This window comes from Peromyscus maniculatus, chromosome 8, assembly GCF_049852395.1.
Source record: "Peromyscus maniculatus bairdii isolate BWxNUB_F1_BW_parent chromosome 8, HU_Pman_BW_mat_3.1, whole genome shotgun sequence".
In the NCBI taxonomy this organism is placed as follows: Eukaryota; Metazoa; Chordata; class Mammalia; order Rodentia; family Cricetidae; genus Peromyscus; species Peromyscus maniculatus.
In genome coordinates this window covers 74,003,267-74,024,009 of record NC_134859.1, presented here as the reverse complement: position 1 = coordinate 74,024,009, position 20,743 = coordinate 74,003,267, and the positions used below count along the sequence as shown (strand labels likewise).

Below are 20,743 nucleotides of genomic sequence, written 5' to 3'. Positions count from 1 at the left end.
CGCGCGCGGGCAAGTTTCTCGTGCACGTCCAGCGTCCTCTTTCAGACCGTCCCAGCTCGCCTTCGAGGGGGTGAAGCGTGGAGCCCCAATCTCCGCGCCCCTGGACTTCTGCCCCACCTCGTCCTCCATCGCCCCTTCTCGGGGAAACGTGAGCGACCTCTCTCCACCGCAGAGCTCTCACAGACCGTTCCAGGCACACGTGGGGAAGAGAGGTGGGAGGACGGGAGACGGTGTCTGCGCCGGGCGCGGCTCCCGGAGCCGGTGGAGGTGAAGAAGGCGAAGACCAGGGCATTACAAAGGCCCACACCCTCAACATCTCCCGCCATTTCCCTCACGAGTTCCCCGGATGTAACCCCTTCCCCCGCGGCGGTTAAGAGACCACGGCGGCGGTGGCTCCCTTCGTTCGATGCAGGAGGAGGGAACTCGATTCAGATCCCAGGCTCCACCACCCGGCGTCTCCGGCGTCTCCAAGTCGCGCCTCACCCTCTGGGCCTTTGGTGGAGAAAACCGACCACCCGACAGGTTTCCTTCACTCCCCACTCACCATCAGTTCCAGCTTATCGACCTCCGCCTCCATGTTGAATAGTTGACATTCCTCAGACCGCGGCGGCGCTTAAGCTGCCAGCCGTGCTAGCACTGAGGGTCTCTATTGGACAGCTGTCACTCAACGTCTCGCGCTCATTGGCTCGCCCCTTCCGCCGGCGCCCGCCCATTGGCGACTGGGCAACGCCCCTCCTTATGAAACACATTTTTCTGTTGGGCAAAGACACAAAACGCCGTAGCAGGATTGGCTGTTGTATATGTGACTATTCTCATTGGCTGCCTTCTGTTCTCCTCTTTCAAGTTCATACTTGGGGAACCGTCTACGATTGGACTACTCGGAAGCAGCAGCAGCCAATGGCATAAGAGCTTCCACCGCCGGCCTAGGCTACGTGACACACCCTCTTTTCTCTCCGGCTTCCCCGCCCCTTCTCGCCCGCCTTCCCTTATTCATACAAGAAGCGCCTCTGTTCCGATTGGCCAGGAGGTGATGCGCTCTCAGCCAATCGTAATCCAGGCTGCGCTTGGATCCTTTCAGGACGACAAACCTTGTAGAGACCACGTCTACGATTGGTCGCTCCTCGGCAAGGATTTAATTTTGAAATTTTCTTTATGGTGTGGAAGAGGCTCCAGCCCGAACTTCATCTAATCTTCAGGCTTTTAGACTAGTAAGTGCAGTGACGATTCTTTCTTTGTAACCTGGTCCCATCTTCCGTTGCTCGGACTGTTGGTGGTTGGGTTCTTAGGGTTGAAAGGAGGTGGGTCTTGTGCTGGACTGGTCGGAGAGATGGAGCAGAAAAGGGAAGATTTGGGGCAGGACATGAGCTCCGCTGACCACATCCGAGCCACAGTTTGTTGTTTTGTTTTGTTCGAGACAGGATTTCTCTGTGTAACAGCCCCGACTGTCCTGGAATTCGCTGTCTAGACCAGTCTGGTCTCGAACTCACTGAGATCCGCCTGCCTCTACCTCCCGAGTACTGGGATTAAAGGCTTGTGCCACCACGCCCGGCTCCGAACCACATTTTTATTTAACACTCTGCAATATATGTTTTGAAGCAATTGCCTTTTGCTCAGTCCTCTTCGTTACTCATTGCCTCTCAAAGTGGGTCCACAGACTAGCGGTTTTGGCTTCTCTGGTCGCTAGTGACAAATGCAAATTATAGGGGTCCATCCAAATTTACTGAATAAGAATATGTATTTAACCAGATGCTCTCCCCCGCGGTACTTGAGCACATTTAAGTTTGTGGAGGAATGTTTGACAGGTGGTTTTACAATGTTCCTTGATGCAGAGTTACATCGATTTTTGACCATATGTCTGGTACTGTGCTAGGTGACACTAAAGACCTGTGGTCGCTCTGAGAAAGACACAGGAAAGAACCAGGGGAAAAAAATACTTCACAATAAAACAAAATTAACTATAGGAAAATGGCAGAAATCACGCCGCAGTAATCAAGGTGAACCAACTAAATTGGTAATGGAAATTAAATGGACTAGAGGCGATTTGTGTGGGTGTAAAAATGTGTTTTAGAACGTTGGTGATGAAATGGCAACTGTCATTTCCGCTGTTGCCACAGCTTTACATGCGTCCCCAGCCAAGAGCTTTTCATGTAACTGGTGGAGTTTTAACAGAAGCAGCAGGGTCAACTCGTGCAGAAGACTAATTCTGAGACGGCTCGTGTAACCCAAGTTGGCAAGAGATGACCCTGAACTCTGAATCCCCATGCTTCCACCTCTGCGGTTCTGGGATTACAGGCCTGTGTGCCAACATGACAATTGACATGGCCCTGGAGATTATTGAACTCAGGGTCTCTTGTTATGTGAGGCCAGCTCTCTACCAACAGAGCTAGATCAGCCAATGTAATTCTTGTTCTTTTATTTTGTTGAATCTTCATACTTGGAAGTTTTTGTTTTGTTTTGTTTTTTGATCCACCCTTTAACATAAAGATATGATCAGGCCCGGCGGTGGTGGTGCACGCCTTTAATTCCAGCACTTGGGAGGCAGAGCCAGGTGGATCTTTGTGAGTTCAAGGCCAGCCTGGTCTACAGAGTGAGATCCAGGAAAGGCACCAAACCTACACAGAGAAACCCTGTCTCAAAAAACCAAAAAAAAAATAAATAAGTAAATAAAAGATATGATCTGATTTGAATAACTAACACTGCCCTTCCTCCCCCCCTCCTCCCCCAACGCACACTAAAAGATACCTACAACTCAACTGCATTAGACTTAAAGGATATTGCTTAAGTAAAAAGAGAATCATTGCTGACTAATACTGGAAAGTGATGTTATCTTTCATTCCTTTATTGGATAAAACATGTAATGATGCTATATCTAAGGAAACAGATGAATGAAATGTCCACAGGTGAGAAATCACACAACCCTAACACTTGGAAGATGAAGACAGAAAGATCAGGAGTTCAGGGTCATCCTGGGCTGTAGCTAGTTTGAAGCCAGTCATTGACAGCTAATCCAATAAAATACACTTTTGCCACAACCTTTTGGCATGAGGGTTAGCCTCAGGGACTAGACTACTGATACCAAGGCACTTCCCAGTTTTTGTTTTGGTTTTTGGTTTGTTTGGGTTTTTTGTTGGTTGGTTGGTTGGTTGGTTGGTTTGGTTTGGTTTCTCAAGACAGGGTTTCTCTGTGTAGCTTTGGAGCCTATCCTGGAACTCACTCTGTAGCCCAGGCTGGCCTCGAACTCACAGAGATCTGCCTGGTCTGCCTCCCAAGTGCTGGGATTAAAGGCGTGCGCCCAGTTTTTATAACCTGTAAAGGGAAGTGGGGAGGTGTCCTGATAATCTGAATGCCGAGGCAGTATATGCAAATACCTAGTTCCAAAAGGTTACCAAGTGAACAGAAGTGGAATGGATGCTTGTTAACTTCTCAGACACAGGGTCCCACTGGATAGCTGTGGGTGGCTTGGAAGAAGGTATTAGACCAGCTCAGCCTTGAACTCGCGTAGATCCACCTGCCTCTGCTTTCCAAGCGTTGCTTTTAAAGTTGTTACCACCACTCAGGTCCTTAAATGTGTGTTTCAAAGGCTGGTTTTTCCTATTCAAATTTGTAAGTTTGATGCAGACCATTTTCCTTTCTGCTGCTTGAGTATCAACACCTTTGTTCCTCAGAAATGAACACTTAAAACTAGCAAAGCCCTTCTGGAGCTTCAGATCAAACTAACCCAGACTTTTTTTTTTCCCAGAAAAGGATATATATATTAAAACATAAATATATTAAATAATATCTTAAGTGCTTCAAAATAACTGTCTTAAAACAGGTCTTTGGTTTTAGGTACTTGTATACAGCCTATTTAAGTTACTGTTGTTGCTCCATAGTCTACTAGGAAAAGCTGTGGTCTGAAGACTTACGGGTCTGTTTTTATACTTTACTGTATTACATTAGGCAGGCATCTAATCTAACCCTTAGCTTATTTTTGTATAAAACTGGGACTAAAATCCTCCTCGTCAGTTGAGGAGATTGAAGATTGACAGAGGAAAAGTGGAATATACTCCACATTTGAGGGGGCACTTTATAAATGATTCCTCCTACTGTGACATCTGCCTATCATAGTAGATGCTCATTATATGTTGCTGAATCACAAACCCATCTTTTTAATATCAAACCATAATCCACTACAGCCATTTTCCTATTATAAGGAAAGGAACGGCTAAGTACTGTAGTCAGTTGGTAAAGTGTTTGCCTAGCATCCAGAAGCCTTGGCTTGGAGCTTCAGCACATAAACCCAATATGATATTGCCAGTCTCAAGATAACGCCAGCAGTCAAGGTAGAGGCAGGAGTCATTCTTAGCTATATGAGAGTTTGAAGGCTAGCCTGGGATGCATAGGATCTTGTCTCAAAAAGACTTTTTTAAAGAGGAGGGGCGTTAGCTCAGTAGTAGAGCACTTGCCTAGACGAATGCAAAGCCCTGGGTTTGGTCTCCAGCTGGGAAAGAGGGGGTTGCAGAGAAAAAAGAGAAATTCATTTGCCTTCATCAAAGAATGCAACAAAAGCAGAGTGAGAGACTAAAGTAAAGCCAAAGGAAGACTCCAGACATTTTAAATCTGAGTTTACATTTTCTTCCCTGGGAAGCGATTTCTAGAATGCTGGTGACTTTTCTTCTCTCTGGTTTTTGTTTTGTTTTAGTGTTTTAAGACAGGGTCTCATGTGCCCAGGCTGGCTTTGAACTCACAGGGTAGCTGAAGGCATCTTGAATCCCTATATACCTGCCTCTACCTTCCAAGTGGGGAGATCACAGGTGTGTACAGATGTTTTGGAGACAGGATCACTTTAAGATGTTCTCCAATTCAGTCATCCTTCTGCCTCACATCCCATCCCCCAGTACTGGGATTACAGGTACACACAACCATGCCCACAACTACAATGTATTTCTTAACCAAGGCTGGAGAAGAAGGAAAAAAACTGGAGTAAACCAAAAATAACCAAGATGATGTCTCTGAGGGTATATAAAGTTCCTCTATCATAAGTCATTGAGCTATGCACTGAAGGTTTATACATTTTCTATATGTATACATCTTTATGTATACATCTTTATACATTTCTATATGTATACATCTTTCTTTAATAAAACATATATTTCAGGTATGAGAGAAATGACCCTGAGGGTTAAGAGCACTAGCTGCTCTTTTAGAAAACTTAGATTCAATTCCCAGCACCCACATGGCAGCTCACAGCCATCTGTAACTCCAGTTCCCAGGAGACATGATGCCCTCTTCTGGTCTCTGAAGGTGCTAAGGCATGCAAATGGTGGAAAAACACACAGGCAGGCAAAACACCCATATGCATTGTTTTTTTAAACTTCAAATTTTACTCTACAGAAATCATGCCCAAGTTCAAACAGCGAAGAAGAAAGCTAAGAGCCAGAGCCAAACGCTTATTTAAGAAGAAAGAAGCCTCTCGGGTCCAGCCTAAGCTATCGACACCTCCCCCTCCACCTCCACCACCCACACCAGAAAGGTAAGGTGTAACGGAGAAGACAGGAAACATTAGAGCTTATCAGTGTACAGTTACCAGTGTAGCTTATGATAATATAGAACAGCCAGATAAATTTGAATTTCAGCCCCCAAATAAATCATATTTAGGATGTCCCATGTAAAATTTGAAATGTGCCTATACCAAAATTATTGCTGGCCACGGTAGCTCATGCTAACTGTAACCCCACCACTCAGAAGACTGAGGCAGGAGAATTGCTGAGAGTCGAAGGCTGTCTTGAGTTCCAGGCCAGCCTGGACTATGGAGTGAGACCCTCTTTCTCTCTCTCTCAAAAAAAAAAAAAAAAAAAAAGAGCATGGCGGTAAAACCCTTAAACGGCATCACTCAGGAGGCAGTGGCAGGCAGGTCTCTGTGAGTTCTAGGCCAGCTGAGGAATCTGTAGGGAGACCCTGTCTCCCAAAAGAAGAAAGAAAAGTAAGTAGGGCCAGCAAGAAGGCGCAGCAGGTGAAGGCCTTGCCGCCAAGCCAAGTGCGTCAGTTTAATCCCTGGGACCTACGTGGTGGAAGAGGAGAGCCAGCTCCTGAGACTGTCTTCTGACCTCCACACACATGCCATGGCACATGTCCACACACACACACACACACACACACCAAAAATAAATTGTATTCAAATGAAATAAGAATCAGAAGGAGTTGTATTCAAACCCAAAGTATCTATTTTCTCTTTTTCAGTTGATTTTAATTGTTCAATTCTAGCAAGTAATGAGAGAGGGGCATAGAACTGGAATGAAACCTTAGTTCTGATAAGATTGGTCATTTGTTCTTTGAGACCCATAAGTTAAATGGATTATTGAGAGAACAGCTGAGTTCCAGAAATTGTAGGGTGCTGGTTTTCCTGCTTTGTTTTGTTTTGTGAAGAAAGGGTTTCTCTGTGTAGCCTCAGCTGTCCTGGAACTTGTTCTGTAGACCAGGCTGGCCTCGAACTCACAGAGATCCGCTTGCCTCTGCCTCCCGGGTCCTGGGAATAAAAGTGTGCGCCACCACCACCCAGCCCAGGTGCTGGTTTTCTTAAACACTTACACTTTGTGTACCCCACTGGTGTCCTACCTCCCCCTCCACTTTCTTTTGTTGTTGATGACAGGTTATTTTTTGTTTTTGGTTTTGGTTTGTTTGATTTTCTAGAGACAGGGTTTCTCTGTATAGGATGATAGGTTCTTCCTTTGTTGGTTTTGTGTGCAAATCTCTGTCTCTGGTCCTGGCTACCCTGGAACTGACTGTAGCCCACCCTGGCCTTGAGCTTTTGGAAGTCCTCTGATTCAAGCCTTCTCGTTTCTCCTGTTTGCCTGGCATGTACCACCCCCATCCAGCTTATTTTAATTTATTTTTGGTATGCTAGGGATTAAACTCAGGGTGTCTAATATGGAAACAAAAAACAAGCCAACAAAATTGACTGCTGAGCTATATATCCTTAACTTTAAAGCTCTTTTCATTAAATAAATACATAAATGAAATAGAGCCACGCTTTGTAACTCACACCTGTATTCCCACCACATGAAGCTAATGGCAAGTAGACCAGAGTTCAAATGTATTCTCTGCTACATATCATGTTTAACAAAGTCAGCATAGGATACATGAGACAGTGTCTCAAAAAATAAAAATATATAGGCCAGAGAGATGGCTCAGTAGTTAAGAGCACTTCCTGCTCTTCCAAGTGAGCCTGGTTCGGTTCCCAGCACTCAAATGAGGCAGCTCACAGCTGCCTGAAACTCCAGCTGCCAGAGCTCTCTTCTCCTCCTGTCTGGCCTCTACAGACTCTCACACACTTGGTACACAGTCACACAGGTGCAGCATACATACACATAAATGTATGTTTAGTGCATACCTGCAATCCCAGCACTCAGGAAACAGAGGAGGGAGGGTTGGTTTAAGTTCAAGACAAGCCTGGTCCACACAGCCAGTTCCAGGACAGTCCGAACAAAATAATGAGACCCTGTCTCAAGAAAAGGAAAAGAAAAGATAGTCATTCAGTCCCTGGATCTGAGTCATACTATAAACTAGCTATTTGTGATAAGAGGTATAGCTCGCTGCTACAATGTGTGCTTAGCATACACCCTTGGATTTACTCCCCAGCACCAAAAATGATTCATTTAATTTAAAATAAGTAAGCCCAACTAATTACTTAAGTAGAAGCTTTTAGTCTGACCTAAGTTGGGGTGTGTGTGTGTGTGTGTGTGTGTGTGTGTGTGTGTGTGTGTGTTGGGGGGTGATGTTTTGTTTTTGGAGACAGAGTCTCACCATGTAGCCCTAGTTGGCCTAGAACTCTCAGAGATCTACCTGGTTTTATAAGTGTGACTCCGGAGCAGGGACATCCTTTCTTTCTCTTTTGAGACAGGGTCTTACTGTATTGTTTTGACTGGGCTGGGACTCACTATGTAGAACGAGCTTCCCTTGAACTTAAATCTATGCTCCTGCGTCTGCTTTCTGACTGTGCACCACCATGCCCAGGCACGACCTACATTTTTTTATTTGTTTTGTTTACTGTTCCTTCCACAGAGTGGCTACTTCTTCAACAGATACACCCCATAGCAGAAGCTGGCTAAGACGACCTTGGAACTTCAGATTTCCCAGCATCAAAGATGCAGCGAACCTTTGGACGCACAGAGCATGGTGCATATACAGTTGCTGTCAGGCCTGTGTAGCCCAGGTAGAGGTTTCATAAACCTGTTCTCAGCAATAGAGTTTCTGTTCGGCCATACTTAGTGTGTATGTTCTTGTATGGTTCCTAGGCCTGACAGACCCCTGAGGCTAAGCTTGGATAAGATTAATTTGTGAGATCACACCTGTCTTTGCTTACATAAGCCATATGTGACACCACTTTCTTGAGCATGCTGCTCATTAGATTCAGGCTTGTTTATTTATGAATTTCAGAGTTTCGAAGTACTGAAAGATGCCATCTTCCCTTCCCGAGTCTACCACAGAGAACTTCACAGTCTGAAACAACAAGTTTGTGTTTTGAAAAGTGAATTATGCAAGCTCCAAGAAACACTGAAGGTGGGTATTGCCAAACAAACCAGTCCAGAGATGTTATCTGAAAAGACTATTATGATAGGAGAAGACTCTGGATCTGAGTTCGGTTATTACCTCAAAAGTCAGGCAGAGAGACTTCCTGTTGCAAAGGAAGAAGACAAAACTATAATGGGGCCCTGGAGAGATGGCTCCCCAGTCAAGAGAGTGCACTGCTCATGCAGAGGATCAAATTTGGTCCCTAGAACCTGCAGTGGGTGTCTTACAACTGTGTGTAACTCCAACTTCATGGAGTCCAACCCCTCTGGCCTGCGTAGGCACCTGTACTCATGTGTGCACATACACACACAACCACATAATTAAAATCAAAAACTATTTTTAAATGTATATTGGGAACAATTATGGTCTTGGGCACACAAACAAAATAGAAATATAAAGGGAATTTCAATGAGCAACATTGAACTTAATCAGATTGGCAAAAAAATATTAAAAATTTGTAAAAGTAGATACTTTCTTACATTATTGAGAAGAACATAAACTAATAAAACTTTTGTGGGGAATAGTGAAGGAAATGGCTATCAGAATTTTCAGCTGTGGCCGGAGGGAATGGAGAAATGGATCTGTTGTTAAAAACACCTGCTGCTCTTGCAGATAACCCAGGTTCAGTTCCAAGCACCCACACTGGGTGGTTCATAACTGCCTATAACTCTCGTTCCAGGGAGTCTGATGCCTTCTTCGGAACGTTGCAGGCATTTACACAGACAGTCCACGCACAGACGAGCAGGCACATACACACAGATACAACATAAAATGAATGCATCTTTAACACTTCCTTTGTTTTCAGCAGAAAGTAGCTAGGGATGGGCTCAGTCGGTAGAGCGCTCCTCTAGCATGCAGGAGGCCCCAGCACTACATGAATCAGCCATGGTGGCTTACACCCATAATCTTAGCACTTAGGAGGGCAAGGCTGAAGAACTGAAAGTAAGGTCATCCCCAATAACATAGGGACCTTAAGGCCAGCCTGGAATACAGGAGACCCTGTCTCACAGAAATTACTCTCAGCTGGGGATGTAGTTCAGTGATGAAGCATTTGCCTGCCATGTGGACTCCCAGTTCAGTCCCCACTGTGAGGGAAGGGAGAGTTTGCGAAAAATAAATACCAAAGTGCGGTGAGTGTGCAAATGTAACGTTTATGAGCCTGGGGGTGTAGTTCAGGGGTAGTGTGTTTGTCTAGCATGCACAGCATCCTACGTTCAAATGCTCAGCCTGGGAGAAGTCAAAAAATGAAGCAGAAGGACACTGAGAACACCCCCAGCCCCCGCAGCCAATGTCAACACTTTTCTTTAGGTGTGGTAGTGCGTGGCTGAGGCAGGGGGATTGCCCAACACAGACTACACAGTGAGTCCCGGGCCACCCTGAGCTAGAGAATGAGACTGTGTCTCAAAAACCCGAACAAAAAGAACATACCATTTAATAAATTAAATACAGAGGTATAGAAAGAGATGGTGTTCGGATTCTATAGGATGCTTCATCTATAGTTAAAACATATAGTGTGATAGTTTTTCAGTTGGGCCTGATGATGTGTGCCTATAGTCCCATCTGTTAGGGAAGCTAAAGCAAGGGGATCACCTGAGCCTAGGAATTCAAGGTCAGCCTGGCTAATTAGCAAGATCCTCATCTCAAAATAGCTAATCAGCTAACAAGTTCATTAAGCCAATGGAAGTATCCTTATGAGATACAGATATTCATATACTTTCCTCATATATAGGAACATACATACAAATTTATTATACACATATATTTTCTAGCTGTGAGTATGATCCTCACCATTGGAAACAAGAACATAAAACAAAGCCTGGGTGTGGCTGGGGGGGTATGATGGCCAGTGATGGCCAGAAGAGGGCGTCAGGTCGCCTGGAAGTGGAGTTAGACGTGAGCTGTCCCATTTGCTCTGGGAACTAAATGCAGTCCTCTGCAAGAGCTGCAAGCCTGTACTTGCCAAATTTCTCTCTAGCCCAATAAACAATGGAATCATAGAAGTAACTTTGTTGTTATTGTCAGGAGTGGTCATGCATTCCTGTAATCCTAATGCCCTGACGGCTGAGGAAACAGTTTGAATTTAAGGCCAGCCTGAGTGAGTTCCAGGCCAGCCTGAGCCAGAGTGTGAAATGTCTCAAAAAAAAGAAAGAAAGAGAGAGAGAGAGAGAGAGAGAGAGAGAGAGAGAGAGAACCAAATAAACACCACCAAATTAATCTATTGTTTGTCAATTATGGTATCTTCCAGACCATCTCAGAAAATTCTTCTTATTCAAGCTGTTGTCATAAGTGTTGTGTGAGTGATAAACTCACAAACGTGCCTGCCTGTGCTCCCACAACCCATGGAGAATCCAGAACTGCACTTCCTCCCACACTGCCACAGCCAGCCAGTCATCCTCCCCCTCCCCCTCCCCCTCCTCCTCCCCTTCCTCCACCTCCACCACCCCTAGCACCTTTGCTGCTCAGAAAATCTGGTACAGCTAAAGCACTTCAGGTAAGAAATAATCAGTAACAATGTGTTTTCGTTAGACTGTAATACAGGAATAAAGCCAAGAGGCCTTTCAAAGCTGAGCCAAAGGCCTAGATGTGAAGACTATATTTTATTTTGATTCTATATCTTAATTCTGTTAATTATTATGATTTTAGTTATAAGTTTTTTGTTGGGTTTTTTTTGGGGGGGGGTTGGGGTTGGGGCTTGTTTTTGGTCTTAGATATAGTTTCATTATGTTGTCCAAGCTGGTCTTGAACTGGTGGGCTCAAGCCATCCCTTTGCTTTAGCCTTTGAGTAGCTGGCATTATGGATGTATGTCAATGTAATGTAATTATTGGGGTTTTCTTGTTGTTGTTCCCTTGTTTTGTTTTAGGCTTTTGTTCTTGGCAGCTTTTATTTATTTGTTCTCTGAGACTGGATCTTGATTTGTAGCCCTGACTGGCTTAGAACTCACTATGTAGCACAGGCTATCCTCTAACTTGTGATCTTTTGCTTCAGCTTTTGAGGAGCTTGGACTGTAGTCCACAAAATACACACACACACACACTATGCCTTGCTCCATTATTATACATTTTGAAAGCTTTATTCACAAGGCTAGAACACATATCTACTCCTATCACTTGGGAGGTACAAGTAGGAGGATCCAGAGTTCAAGGTCATCCTTGGTTACATAGTGAGTTTATGGCTATATTGGGAGTCTGAGGCCAGTCTCAAAACAAACATACAAAAAAAATTCTGATGTAGAGTTGCTGGAGAGATGGCTCAGCGGTTAAGAGCACTTTGCTGCTCTTGCAGAGGACCAGAGTTTGGTTCCTAGCACCCATTTGGTAGGACACAACTCTCTATCACTCTAGTTTCAGGAGATCTGACATCCTCTTGTAGACTCCAAAGGCACCAAGCATACATGCAGTACACATACATAAATGCAGTCCAAACATGAATATACATTAAAATATGTATACTTTTTTAATTTTAAAATTATTTCATCTTATGTGAATGGGTGTTTTGCCTGCTTGTGTGTCTGTGTACCATGTACATGCCTAGTGCCTGAAAAGTTCAGAAGAAGGTGTTGGATCCCCTGGAACTGGAGTTATAGACGGCTGTGCATCATGGGTGCTGGGAACAGAACTCAGGCCCTCTGCAAGTACTCTTAACCACTGTGCCATCTCTCTAGCTCCAAATAAAAAAAATTAAGGTGCTCTGGCACCACCCCATCCACTCACACCGCACCACTACCCACTCATACCCCTGTCATTCTTGCTTGCTCACGGAGAATGTGTTAATCCCTAGGGTAAATAAGAGTTAACTTTAGACGGGTGTGGTGGTACATTCCTATAATCCTAGCATTTGGAAGCTGACACAAAAGGATTGCCGTGAGTTTGAGGCCAGTTGAAGCTACCTATGTAGTACTAAGACAGCCAGGACCAGAGAGCAATACCCTATCTCAAAAATAATGGTAGAGGAAAAGCAAAAATGATAAAAATAAATAAATAACGATAACACGTTAACTTTCAACTCTGAATCTTTACAAAGTAAACTTGGATTTGGATTTCACTGGATGTCCTGATGCCAATTTTAATCCTAACCTCTCCGTGTATTTTAAGACTGAACCATTAAAGAAAGATGGACCTATGCATATAACTGTTAAAGATCTACTCACTGTAAAACTAAAAAAGACACAGAGTATTGAAGAAAGGAAGAAGGTAAGATGTCACCGTGAACACACAAGGCCTTCTTCCTTTGGGGCTGGGGGTGTTTTGTATAAGTGTTATAGTTGTGTGTTTGTGGGTGCTTATGTGGAGGCCAGAGGTTAATATGGGGTGTCTTCCTCTATCACTTTCCACCTTACACCTATTTATTTATTTATTTATTTATTTATTTATAGACAGGATCTCCCTGTGTAGCCCTGGCTGTCCTAGAACTCACTCTGTAAACCAGGCTGGCCTCAAACTCACAGAGATCCACCTGCCTCTGCCTCCCAAGTGCTAGGATTAACACTGTAAATTAGCACTGTAAACACTGTACCAACTAAGCTATCTCCCAAGCTCGAAGGTATGTTTTTCTTGCTACTTAACCCAGGCTGACTTCAAATCTTTGAATGCACCACACCTAAACCTCACAAATGTTAGAAACACAGTGTCAGGCCTTGCTTCTTCCTTTTTAAACATGGCTGTTCCTTTGGGAAAATATGGTAAACCTTGTGTATAGAAGTTATTCTGGCCGGGCGGTGGTGGCGCACGCCTTTAATCCCAGCACTCGGGAGGCAGAGCCAGGCGGATCTCTGTGAGTTCGAGGCCAGCCTGGGCTACCAAGTGAGCTCCAGGAAAGGCGCAAAGCTACACAGAGAAACCCTGTCTCGAAAAACCAAAAAAAAAAAAAAAGAAGTTACTCTGTTGGGGCTAGGTATACAGTTTAATGACAGAGCATTTGCCTCACACATATGAGGCCCTGGTTTCACTCTCCAGTATTTAAAAAAAAAAAAAAAAAAAAAAAAACAGGCTGAAGAGATGGCTCAGTTGGAAAAGTGCTTGCCACACAGGCTTGAGGGTCTGAGTTCAGATCCCCAACACCCATGTGAAAAAAAGGCAACCCCACCTATACTCCTAACCCTGGAGAGGCGGAGACAGTCAGACCCCCAAACTCACTGGCTAACAGGTCTAGCCACTTAGTGAGCTCCAGGTTCAGTGAAAGCCCCTGTCTCAACATGATAGTAAGTGATAATGAAAATGCCTGGCATTGACCCTGGCCTCCATGCACACACTCACACACATATACACACATCTATCATATACACCCATACACAATAGTGTACACTAATGATCCTAGCACTTGGGAGGTGTCTGCAAAGAATCAGGAGTTCAAAGTCATCCTTAGGAACACAGGAAGTCAAGAGGCCAGCCTGAGAGACATATAGTAGGTAGGTGTGGTGCCTCACACCTGTATTCTTAGCACCTATACTCAGGCAAGAGGATTTCTTTGAATTCAAGGCCACACTATTCAAGTTCCATACCAGCTTGGTCTGACCATCGGGATCCAGCTAGTAGAACCCAAGAGAGATGGGGGAGTGTGAGAGAGAGCCTTTGACCCTTTGAAATAAAGAACTGAATCATGGAAAATGTACCCTCTGGCAGTCAAACGTTTGCTGTTTGGGGGTATTTGCATTAGAATGATATTTTAATATGTATCTTTAATGTCTCATTTTGTAGTTAAAGCTTCTACCATCACCACCAGAGGAACGAAATCCACTAGTTACTATCTCTGACCTGCAACGTGTTACTCTGAAACCCAACTCCAGGGTGTTAGCCACACGAGTTAAAAATGTCTTAATGTAAGTAATTGCACATTATTATGCTCTGCTGCTACTTAAAATGCTGGTTTTCCTTTGCTGCTTTTTAAGATTTAAAAGTAGTTTATCATTGTTGTATGTGTGTGTTGGGGAGGGGAACATGTACACATGCCACTGCCTTTGTATGAAGGTCAGCAGACAGACATTGTGTAGTTGGTCTTCTTTCACCCTTATATGGATTCTCAGGGATCAACACTGGCCGTCCAGCTTATACAGCAAGGGTCTTTACCCACTGAAACATCTCAGGGGCCATTTTTAACTTTTTGTTTTGTGTTGTTGTTTGTTTGTCTCAGGACGGGGTTTCACTATATAGCTCTTGCTGTCCTAGAACTCTGTATGTTCACCAGGCTGACCTCAAACTCACAGAGATCCACCTGCCTCTGCGTCCCACGTGCTATGGCTAAAGACATGCGCACTACACCCTGCTGCATTTTTAACTTTTAAAATTACATATGCTCACTATAGAAGAATTGAAACCTACAGAAAAATTCAAAGAGAAAAACAAAATTCATGTAGGTGGTTCACTTGGATCTGTGTAATTCCTTCAACTCCCAATCTAATAGTGAATCCTGTCATTAGAGACTGCTACTGAGAACATAATTGATGATTTTGTTATTGTTGTTGTTTGATTTAATTTTTATAATTCTAGTCTTTTTTCTGAATATTCACTACTTTATTGACTCACCGGAGAGGCTGTCTTTTATATGACATATCACTTATTTAATAACAAATTTGAGGCAAAAATAAAATATTAACAAGGTTTTTTAACCAGGTGTGATGGCACATGCCCATAATACCAACACTTGGGAAGTGGAGCCAGGAAGATCAGGAGTTCAAAGTCATCAGCAGCTACAATAGTGAGTTCAAAGCCAGCCTGAGCTATACGATACCCTGTTTAAACAAGCAGACATTTTTCAGACTTCCAGTTTCAGGGCTGGTGAGATGGCTCAGCAGGTAAAGGTGTTTGCTGCCAGGACCTAGGACCTGAGGTGAATCTCTGGGACCCATGAGGTATATGGAGAGAACCAAATCTAAATTATTCTCTGGCCTTCCATGTGAACTGTGGCACGAAGACGCGCGTGCGCACGCGCGCGCACACACACACTTTTGTTTTTAGATTTCATTCATCTCTCCCTGACTCCTGACTGTGGGTACATTGCAGCAACCAGACCCTGACACACTCACTGCCCTGCCTTCCCTGCATGATGGATTGTTTCTGTTCTTTTTTTTTTTTTTCTTTCAATTTTACTTTATTTTTTTTAAGATAGGGTTTTACTACGTAGCCCTGACTGACCTGGAACTCACTCTGTAAACCAGGCTGGCCTTGAACTCAGAGATTCACCTGCCTCTGCCTCCCAAGTAATAGCGTTGAAAACATGCACCACTATGCCCAGCCTGCATCACTTCCTCTGTCATAAGCCTAAATAAACTCTTAACTTCCTTTAAAAAAGAAAAAAAAGAAAGAAAGAACGAAAAGAGGGATGAGCATGAATCATCATTTGGACTGATTTAGTATAACTTCTTTTATGTAAATTTCTTTTTTTTTTTTTTTTTTTTTTTGGTTTTTCGAGACAGGGTTTCTCTGTGTAGCTTTGCGCCTTTCCTGGAGCTCACTTGGTAGCCCAGGCTGGCCTCGAACTCACAGAGATCCGCCTGGCTCTGCCTCCCGAGTGCTGGGATTAAAGGCGTGCGCCACCACCGCCCGGCCGTAAATTTCTTATCTGAAATCCTGTTTGGAGACATTAGGATTGTGAGTTCCTGTCACTCCTCATAACTTTCCTGACTGTCATCCTTATGCTTAGTCTTTCCTAGGATACATTTTACAGGTATTGTTACAGTTTCGCTTTGGGCTGAGGATTATGTAGCTCAGTGATAAGTACTTAGACTGTGCAAGGCCCTGGGTTCAAACCCCACCATCACTGTGAAAGGAAAATATATTTCTTATTGGAATGGCTATATAAGGTATAGAGACGTGGACGCCTTTGATCCCAGAACTCGGGAGGCAGAGGCAGGCAAATCTCTGAGTTGAGGCCAGCCTGGTCTACCTGGGGTTGGGCAACTATGTAATATCACCTTAGGCTTCCATCAGCATCTGCTGCTGTTATCCTGTTATTATTATTATTATTATTATTATTATTATTATTATTAGTTGTTGTTGTTGTTGTTGTTGTTGTTTTTCAAGACAGGGTTTCTCTGTATCACATCCCTGGCTGTCCTGGAACTCGCTCTGTAGACCAGGCTGGCCTTGTACTCATAGATATAGATCCGCCTGCCTCTGCCTCCCAAGTGCTAGGATTAAAAGTGTGCGCCACCACTGCCCAGCTTCTGTTTTCTTAATGTGGCAAAAAGAACTACTTTCTAGGAGATTGTCTATAAAACTGACCTGTTGGGCTGGAAAGATGGCTCAGGGGTTGGGAGCCTTGGCTGCTCTTCTAGTAGACCTGGGTTCATTTCCCAGCACCCACAAGGCAGCTCACAACTGTCCTTTGGAAAAAGACTACTGATCCACTCATCTCTAGCTCACAAAAAACAAAAAACAAAAACAAAAAAAAAAAAACCTGACCTGTTTTTAGAGAAGTGGTGAAATCTGAAAGTTATAATTTTTGTGTCTTTATTTTCAGTAATCCTGGTAAAAGCCAGATAGATCTGCGGAAACTGCTGAGAAAGGTCGATGTAGACAGGTAACAATCACTTCTCCTGTGCTTTCTAAGGCAGTTGGAAAAGTGCGGATAAAACGCAGCTCTGACCTTTTCACACTTTTATAGGAGCCCAGGTGGGACCCCTCTCGTCAATAAAGAAAATATGGAAACAGGAACTGGACTGACTCCAGTCATGACTCGGGCCTTAAGGAGAAAGTTTCTGGTGAGTCTGTGAAAAACCTAAAATCCAAACTAAGTCCTCTGGTTTGTTTTCCTGAAAAATAACTTAGGTAAGTGCTGAGAATATATGTAGCCCAGCATGCATGAGGGCCTGGCTCAAAGCCAAGCACTGGAGGGAAGGAAGGAGGGAGGGAGGGAGGAAGGGAGGAAGGGAGGGGGAATAATCTAATTTATTTAGAATCACAGTCTAAAGTATTTATTTATGTATTTTGAAAGAGGGTCTCACTATGTACCCCACCAGACTGACCTCAAGTACATAATCTTCCCAACTCAACTTCCCTAGTTTTAGGATAATAGGCATGCCCCACTACCCAAAGTAGCTCTCTTAGTAACAATAGTAATAATAATAGGGGCCAGAAATGTGGCTCAGTGGTTAAGAGTGCATACTGTTCACCCGGTGGTATCCTTTAATCCCAGCACTTGGGAGGCAGAAGCAGGTGGATCTCTGAGTTCGAGGCCAGCCTGGTCTACAGAGTGATTTCTAGGACTGCCAGGGCAGCACACAAAGAAACCCTGTCTCAAAGAAGGAGAAGGAAAGAGGAGGAAGAAGAAGCAGCAGAAAGAGGCTGGAAATGTAGCTCCGTGTCGGAACCCTTACCTAGCACATGGGACACCCTGGGATCAACCTCTAATGCTGCAGAGGCAAACAACCAAATCAAAGAATGATAATTTCTCATTCTGTATGCTTTGCAAAATGCTTTAATTATTTGGTATAAAATTCTGCAAAGAAAAATTATTGTAATATACAGCTAGGATTATCATTTCCCCTTTGTTAATAAATGTCTGGTGGTTTAATTTCCTTTAATGAGATATTATCAAGTGCTTCCTGTATGGTAAGCACTGTGCTAGAATACCAGGATTGGACTGGTGTGAAAAGGCAGACACAGATCTGCCCTGAACCTTTCAGTCTAGTGGAAAATATAGATGTGAATCAAATAATTCCTTATTGTCTCATCCCATAGTAAGTGCTATGAAGGAAAAGAGCAAGAAAACAGGAAATGATCTAGCCAAGATGGCCTAGCCTAGAAGACTTCCGTAGGTATTGCTCTGGGCAGAGACAATTAAAGAATGAATAGGAATTAACAAGGAAAGAGTTATCCTACCATAAATGTCAGAAAGGAGAAAGTCCTAGGCAACAAAAGAGCAGCCTGTATAAGTGTCCCACTCTGAGAGGCATAATGGCCTATATGACAAACTGAAAAATGACAATGTGGTGGTCTCTAGAACGGGAGCCTGACAGATGACAGAATGGAAATACAAGTTCGGCTAGCAGACTCCATTTAACGAGTGTTAATGGGAAAAGGTCGGACAGCCTTCTCCATCATCACCTGCTTGATGAGCCACACGAAAACCAAGGACAGTTGCTGGTCTTGGTCTCCTCTTTTCCACACCCGCCCGTCTTAGTCTTCCTCATCTCCTGGATTACTGGCTCTGAAGAGAAGCCATCTCCTGCCTCCCCTGCTGGAATGCTGGGACTTGCTTGCTGACCTTTGTGGCTTTGAACACTGTAGTTCCTCCTTCCCGTGGGGCAGAAGCACCACAGACCCCTGAGCTAAAGGGAAGAGGCCTTGCAGAAGGCTTAGCCACTTCCTTTCTCTGTTAGCGCTAGGACCCTTGCTACCCTCGCCCCACACGATAGCTAGTGCAGTGTACCAGGAACCATGGAAACAGATGAAAATATACTACTAATAATAAACCCGCATGCTGTGCTATAGAAAAAAATCACAGATGAAATTTTGCCATATGCTGTGTTACCACAAATCCACTTAGTAGGAAGATCCATAGGAAGATTGTTAAAGAATGACTTTTCTCACTCAGCCCTTATGCTCCCATTAACTGTAAAGCAAGTCTACCCAGAGTTTGCACCCAGCCACAAGTGACAAAATATCAATTCATTTAGATCTATAAAACAAATAGTGTGGGGGAGCGACGCACGCCTTTAATCCCAGTACTCGGGAGGCAGAGGCAGGCAGAGCTCAGTGAGTTTGAGATCAGCTTGGTCTACAGAGTGAGTTCCAGGACAGCTGAGGCTACTCAAGAGAAGCTCCATCTAGAAAAACAAAAAAGAAGAAAATTTTAAAAAGAAAGACAAAAAAGGAAACTCTACATTTTTTTATATAAACATACCCCCCCACCCCGCTTCCAGGAGTCTCAAGTAGCCATGTAACTGGGGCTGGCCTACAATGAATTCATTTTTTTTAAGTTTGTCTTTTTTTTTTTTTTTAAAGTGAGAACCAAACCTAGGGCCTTATAATTGCCCAGCAAGCACTCTTCTTTGAAGTAAATCTCCAACCACTAGAAGCTGTTTGTTTGTTTGTTTGTTTTTTAGACAGGGTCTTCCCTTGTAGCTCTGACTGACCTGGAACTTGCTAGCTAGACCAGGCTGGCCTCGAACTCCTATCTGGGATTACAAGCATGGGCTCCCACCCCAGCTGGAATTCCGGGGGTTTCTCGCCTGAGAATCTCTCTGGGAAATGGAGATCCATGGCTGGTGCAGCTGCTTTATCATGTCCTTCCTGCTCTTTACCCATTTCCTTGTGTTTAGTTTGGTTGTTTGGTTGGTTTTGGTTTTGAGACGGAATCTCACTATGTAGCCCAGGCTGGCCTCAGACTTGTAGCAGTCCAGCCTCCGACTGTCAAGTGCTGGGGCTCCAGACATGAGCCACCGTTTCTCGCGCTCTTTCACCCTCAATGCCCGGCTTTTCTCCGCATGGTGCACAGGGGCAGTGCTTCCCATGCAGTCACATCTCAGGCAAAAGGAGAAAGACCGGGGGCAAAAGGCTCCTTAGCTTCTGCTTGTATCAGGAAAGCTGGGGAGGGTCGCTAGGAATGCAATGTTGCCTTGCAGAAAACGCCAAGGCTTTGTTAATAAGGAAGAAGACTTGCGATGGCCATAGGAGCATCATTCATGTTATACCTGTGACTTTTGTTTTCATAGCTGGCTCATCCTCAAAGCCCTACTCAGCCCCTGCCACTTCCTACAAGCAGCTTTGATGACCAAAACTGAGGCCAACTCCGCCTGACTCCATGGAGAGCTCCAGACAATGACAGCTCAAACCCCCTAAATTTTCATGTACTAAAATATGTATAGCTCTACGAATGTAATTCTGCTTGAAGAATCAGAGTGAGTATGTATGGAGCCTACACATACTGTGGCAAACAGAGAGCATTTAGATGCTTTCTGGTGGTCGTGATGGTAAGGGGACCCGATGGGAAGGTGCAATCTGCAATGTAATGTGTATCCTGGAATTACCCAGTTTAGGTTAAAGTGGCTGTTCAGATTTAATTCCATAGGGACTGGTGATGTGGTTCAATGGGTAAAGGCACTTGCCCCCAAGCCAAATGACCCAAGTTCAGTGCCCAGGACCCAAATGGAGGGAAGGAAGAACTGACTCCCACAGGTTGTCCTCTGACCTCCACATGTACACTATTATATGTGCCCACTTCAACACACAAAATTAATAAACATGTTAAAAAATA

The 20,743-nt window shown here is 44.1% G+C and overlaps 2 protein-coding genes across 3 annotated transcripts in view; one reads left to right on the top strand and one right to left on the bottom strand.

Moving 5' to 3' along the window:
* Nucleotides 1–748, bottom strand: part of Ska2 (spindle and kinetochore associated complex subunit 2) — a 15,972-nt gene extending 15,224 nt beyond the window's left edge. The window contains exon 1 of the mRNA XM_006999109.4: nucleotides 545–748. Coding sequence (XP_006999171.2) covers nucleotides 545–577 — 33 coding nt within the window. The 5' untranslated portion in view covers nucleotides 578–748. The remainder of the gene's footprint in view (nucleotides 1–544) is intronic.
* On the top strand, nucleotides 523–20,743 carry Prr11 (proline rich 11). Of its 2 annotated transcripts, XR_013053073.1 has the most exons (11): nucleotides 523–1,208; nucleotides 5,374–5,512; nucleotides 8,041–8,191; nucleotides 8,416–8,538; nucleotides 10,796–11,041; nucleotides 12,643–12,741; nucleotides 14,245–14,366; nucleotides 15,157–15,241; nucleotides 17,006–17,065; nucleotides 17,150–17,246; nucleotides 20,202–20,743. XR_013053073.1 is itself a non-coding variant. In XM_016001755.3 (10 exons), the coding sequence occupies exons 2-10, from the start codon at nucleotides 5,379–5,381 to the stop codon at nucleotides 20,268–20,270; spliced, it is 1,101 nt and encodes a 366-aa protein (XP_015857241.1). In that variant the 5' UTR covers nucleotides 523–1,208; nucleotides 5,374–5,378; the 3' UTR covers nucleotides 20,271–20,743. The 2 variants fall into 2 exon arrangements, 1 of the variants encoding a protein (XP_015857241.1); XM_016001755.3 differs by lacking the exon at nucleotides 15,157–15,241.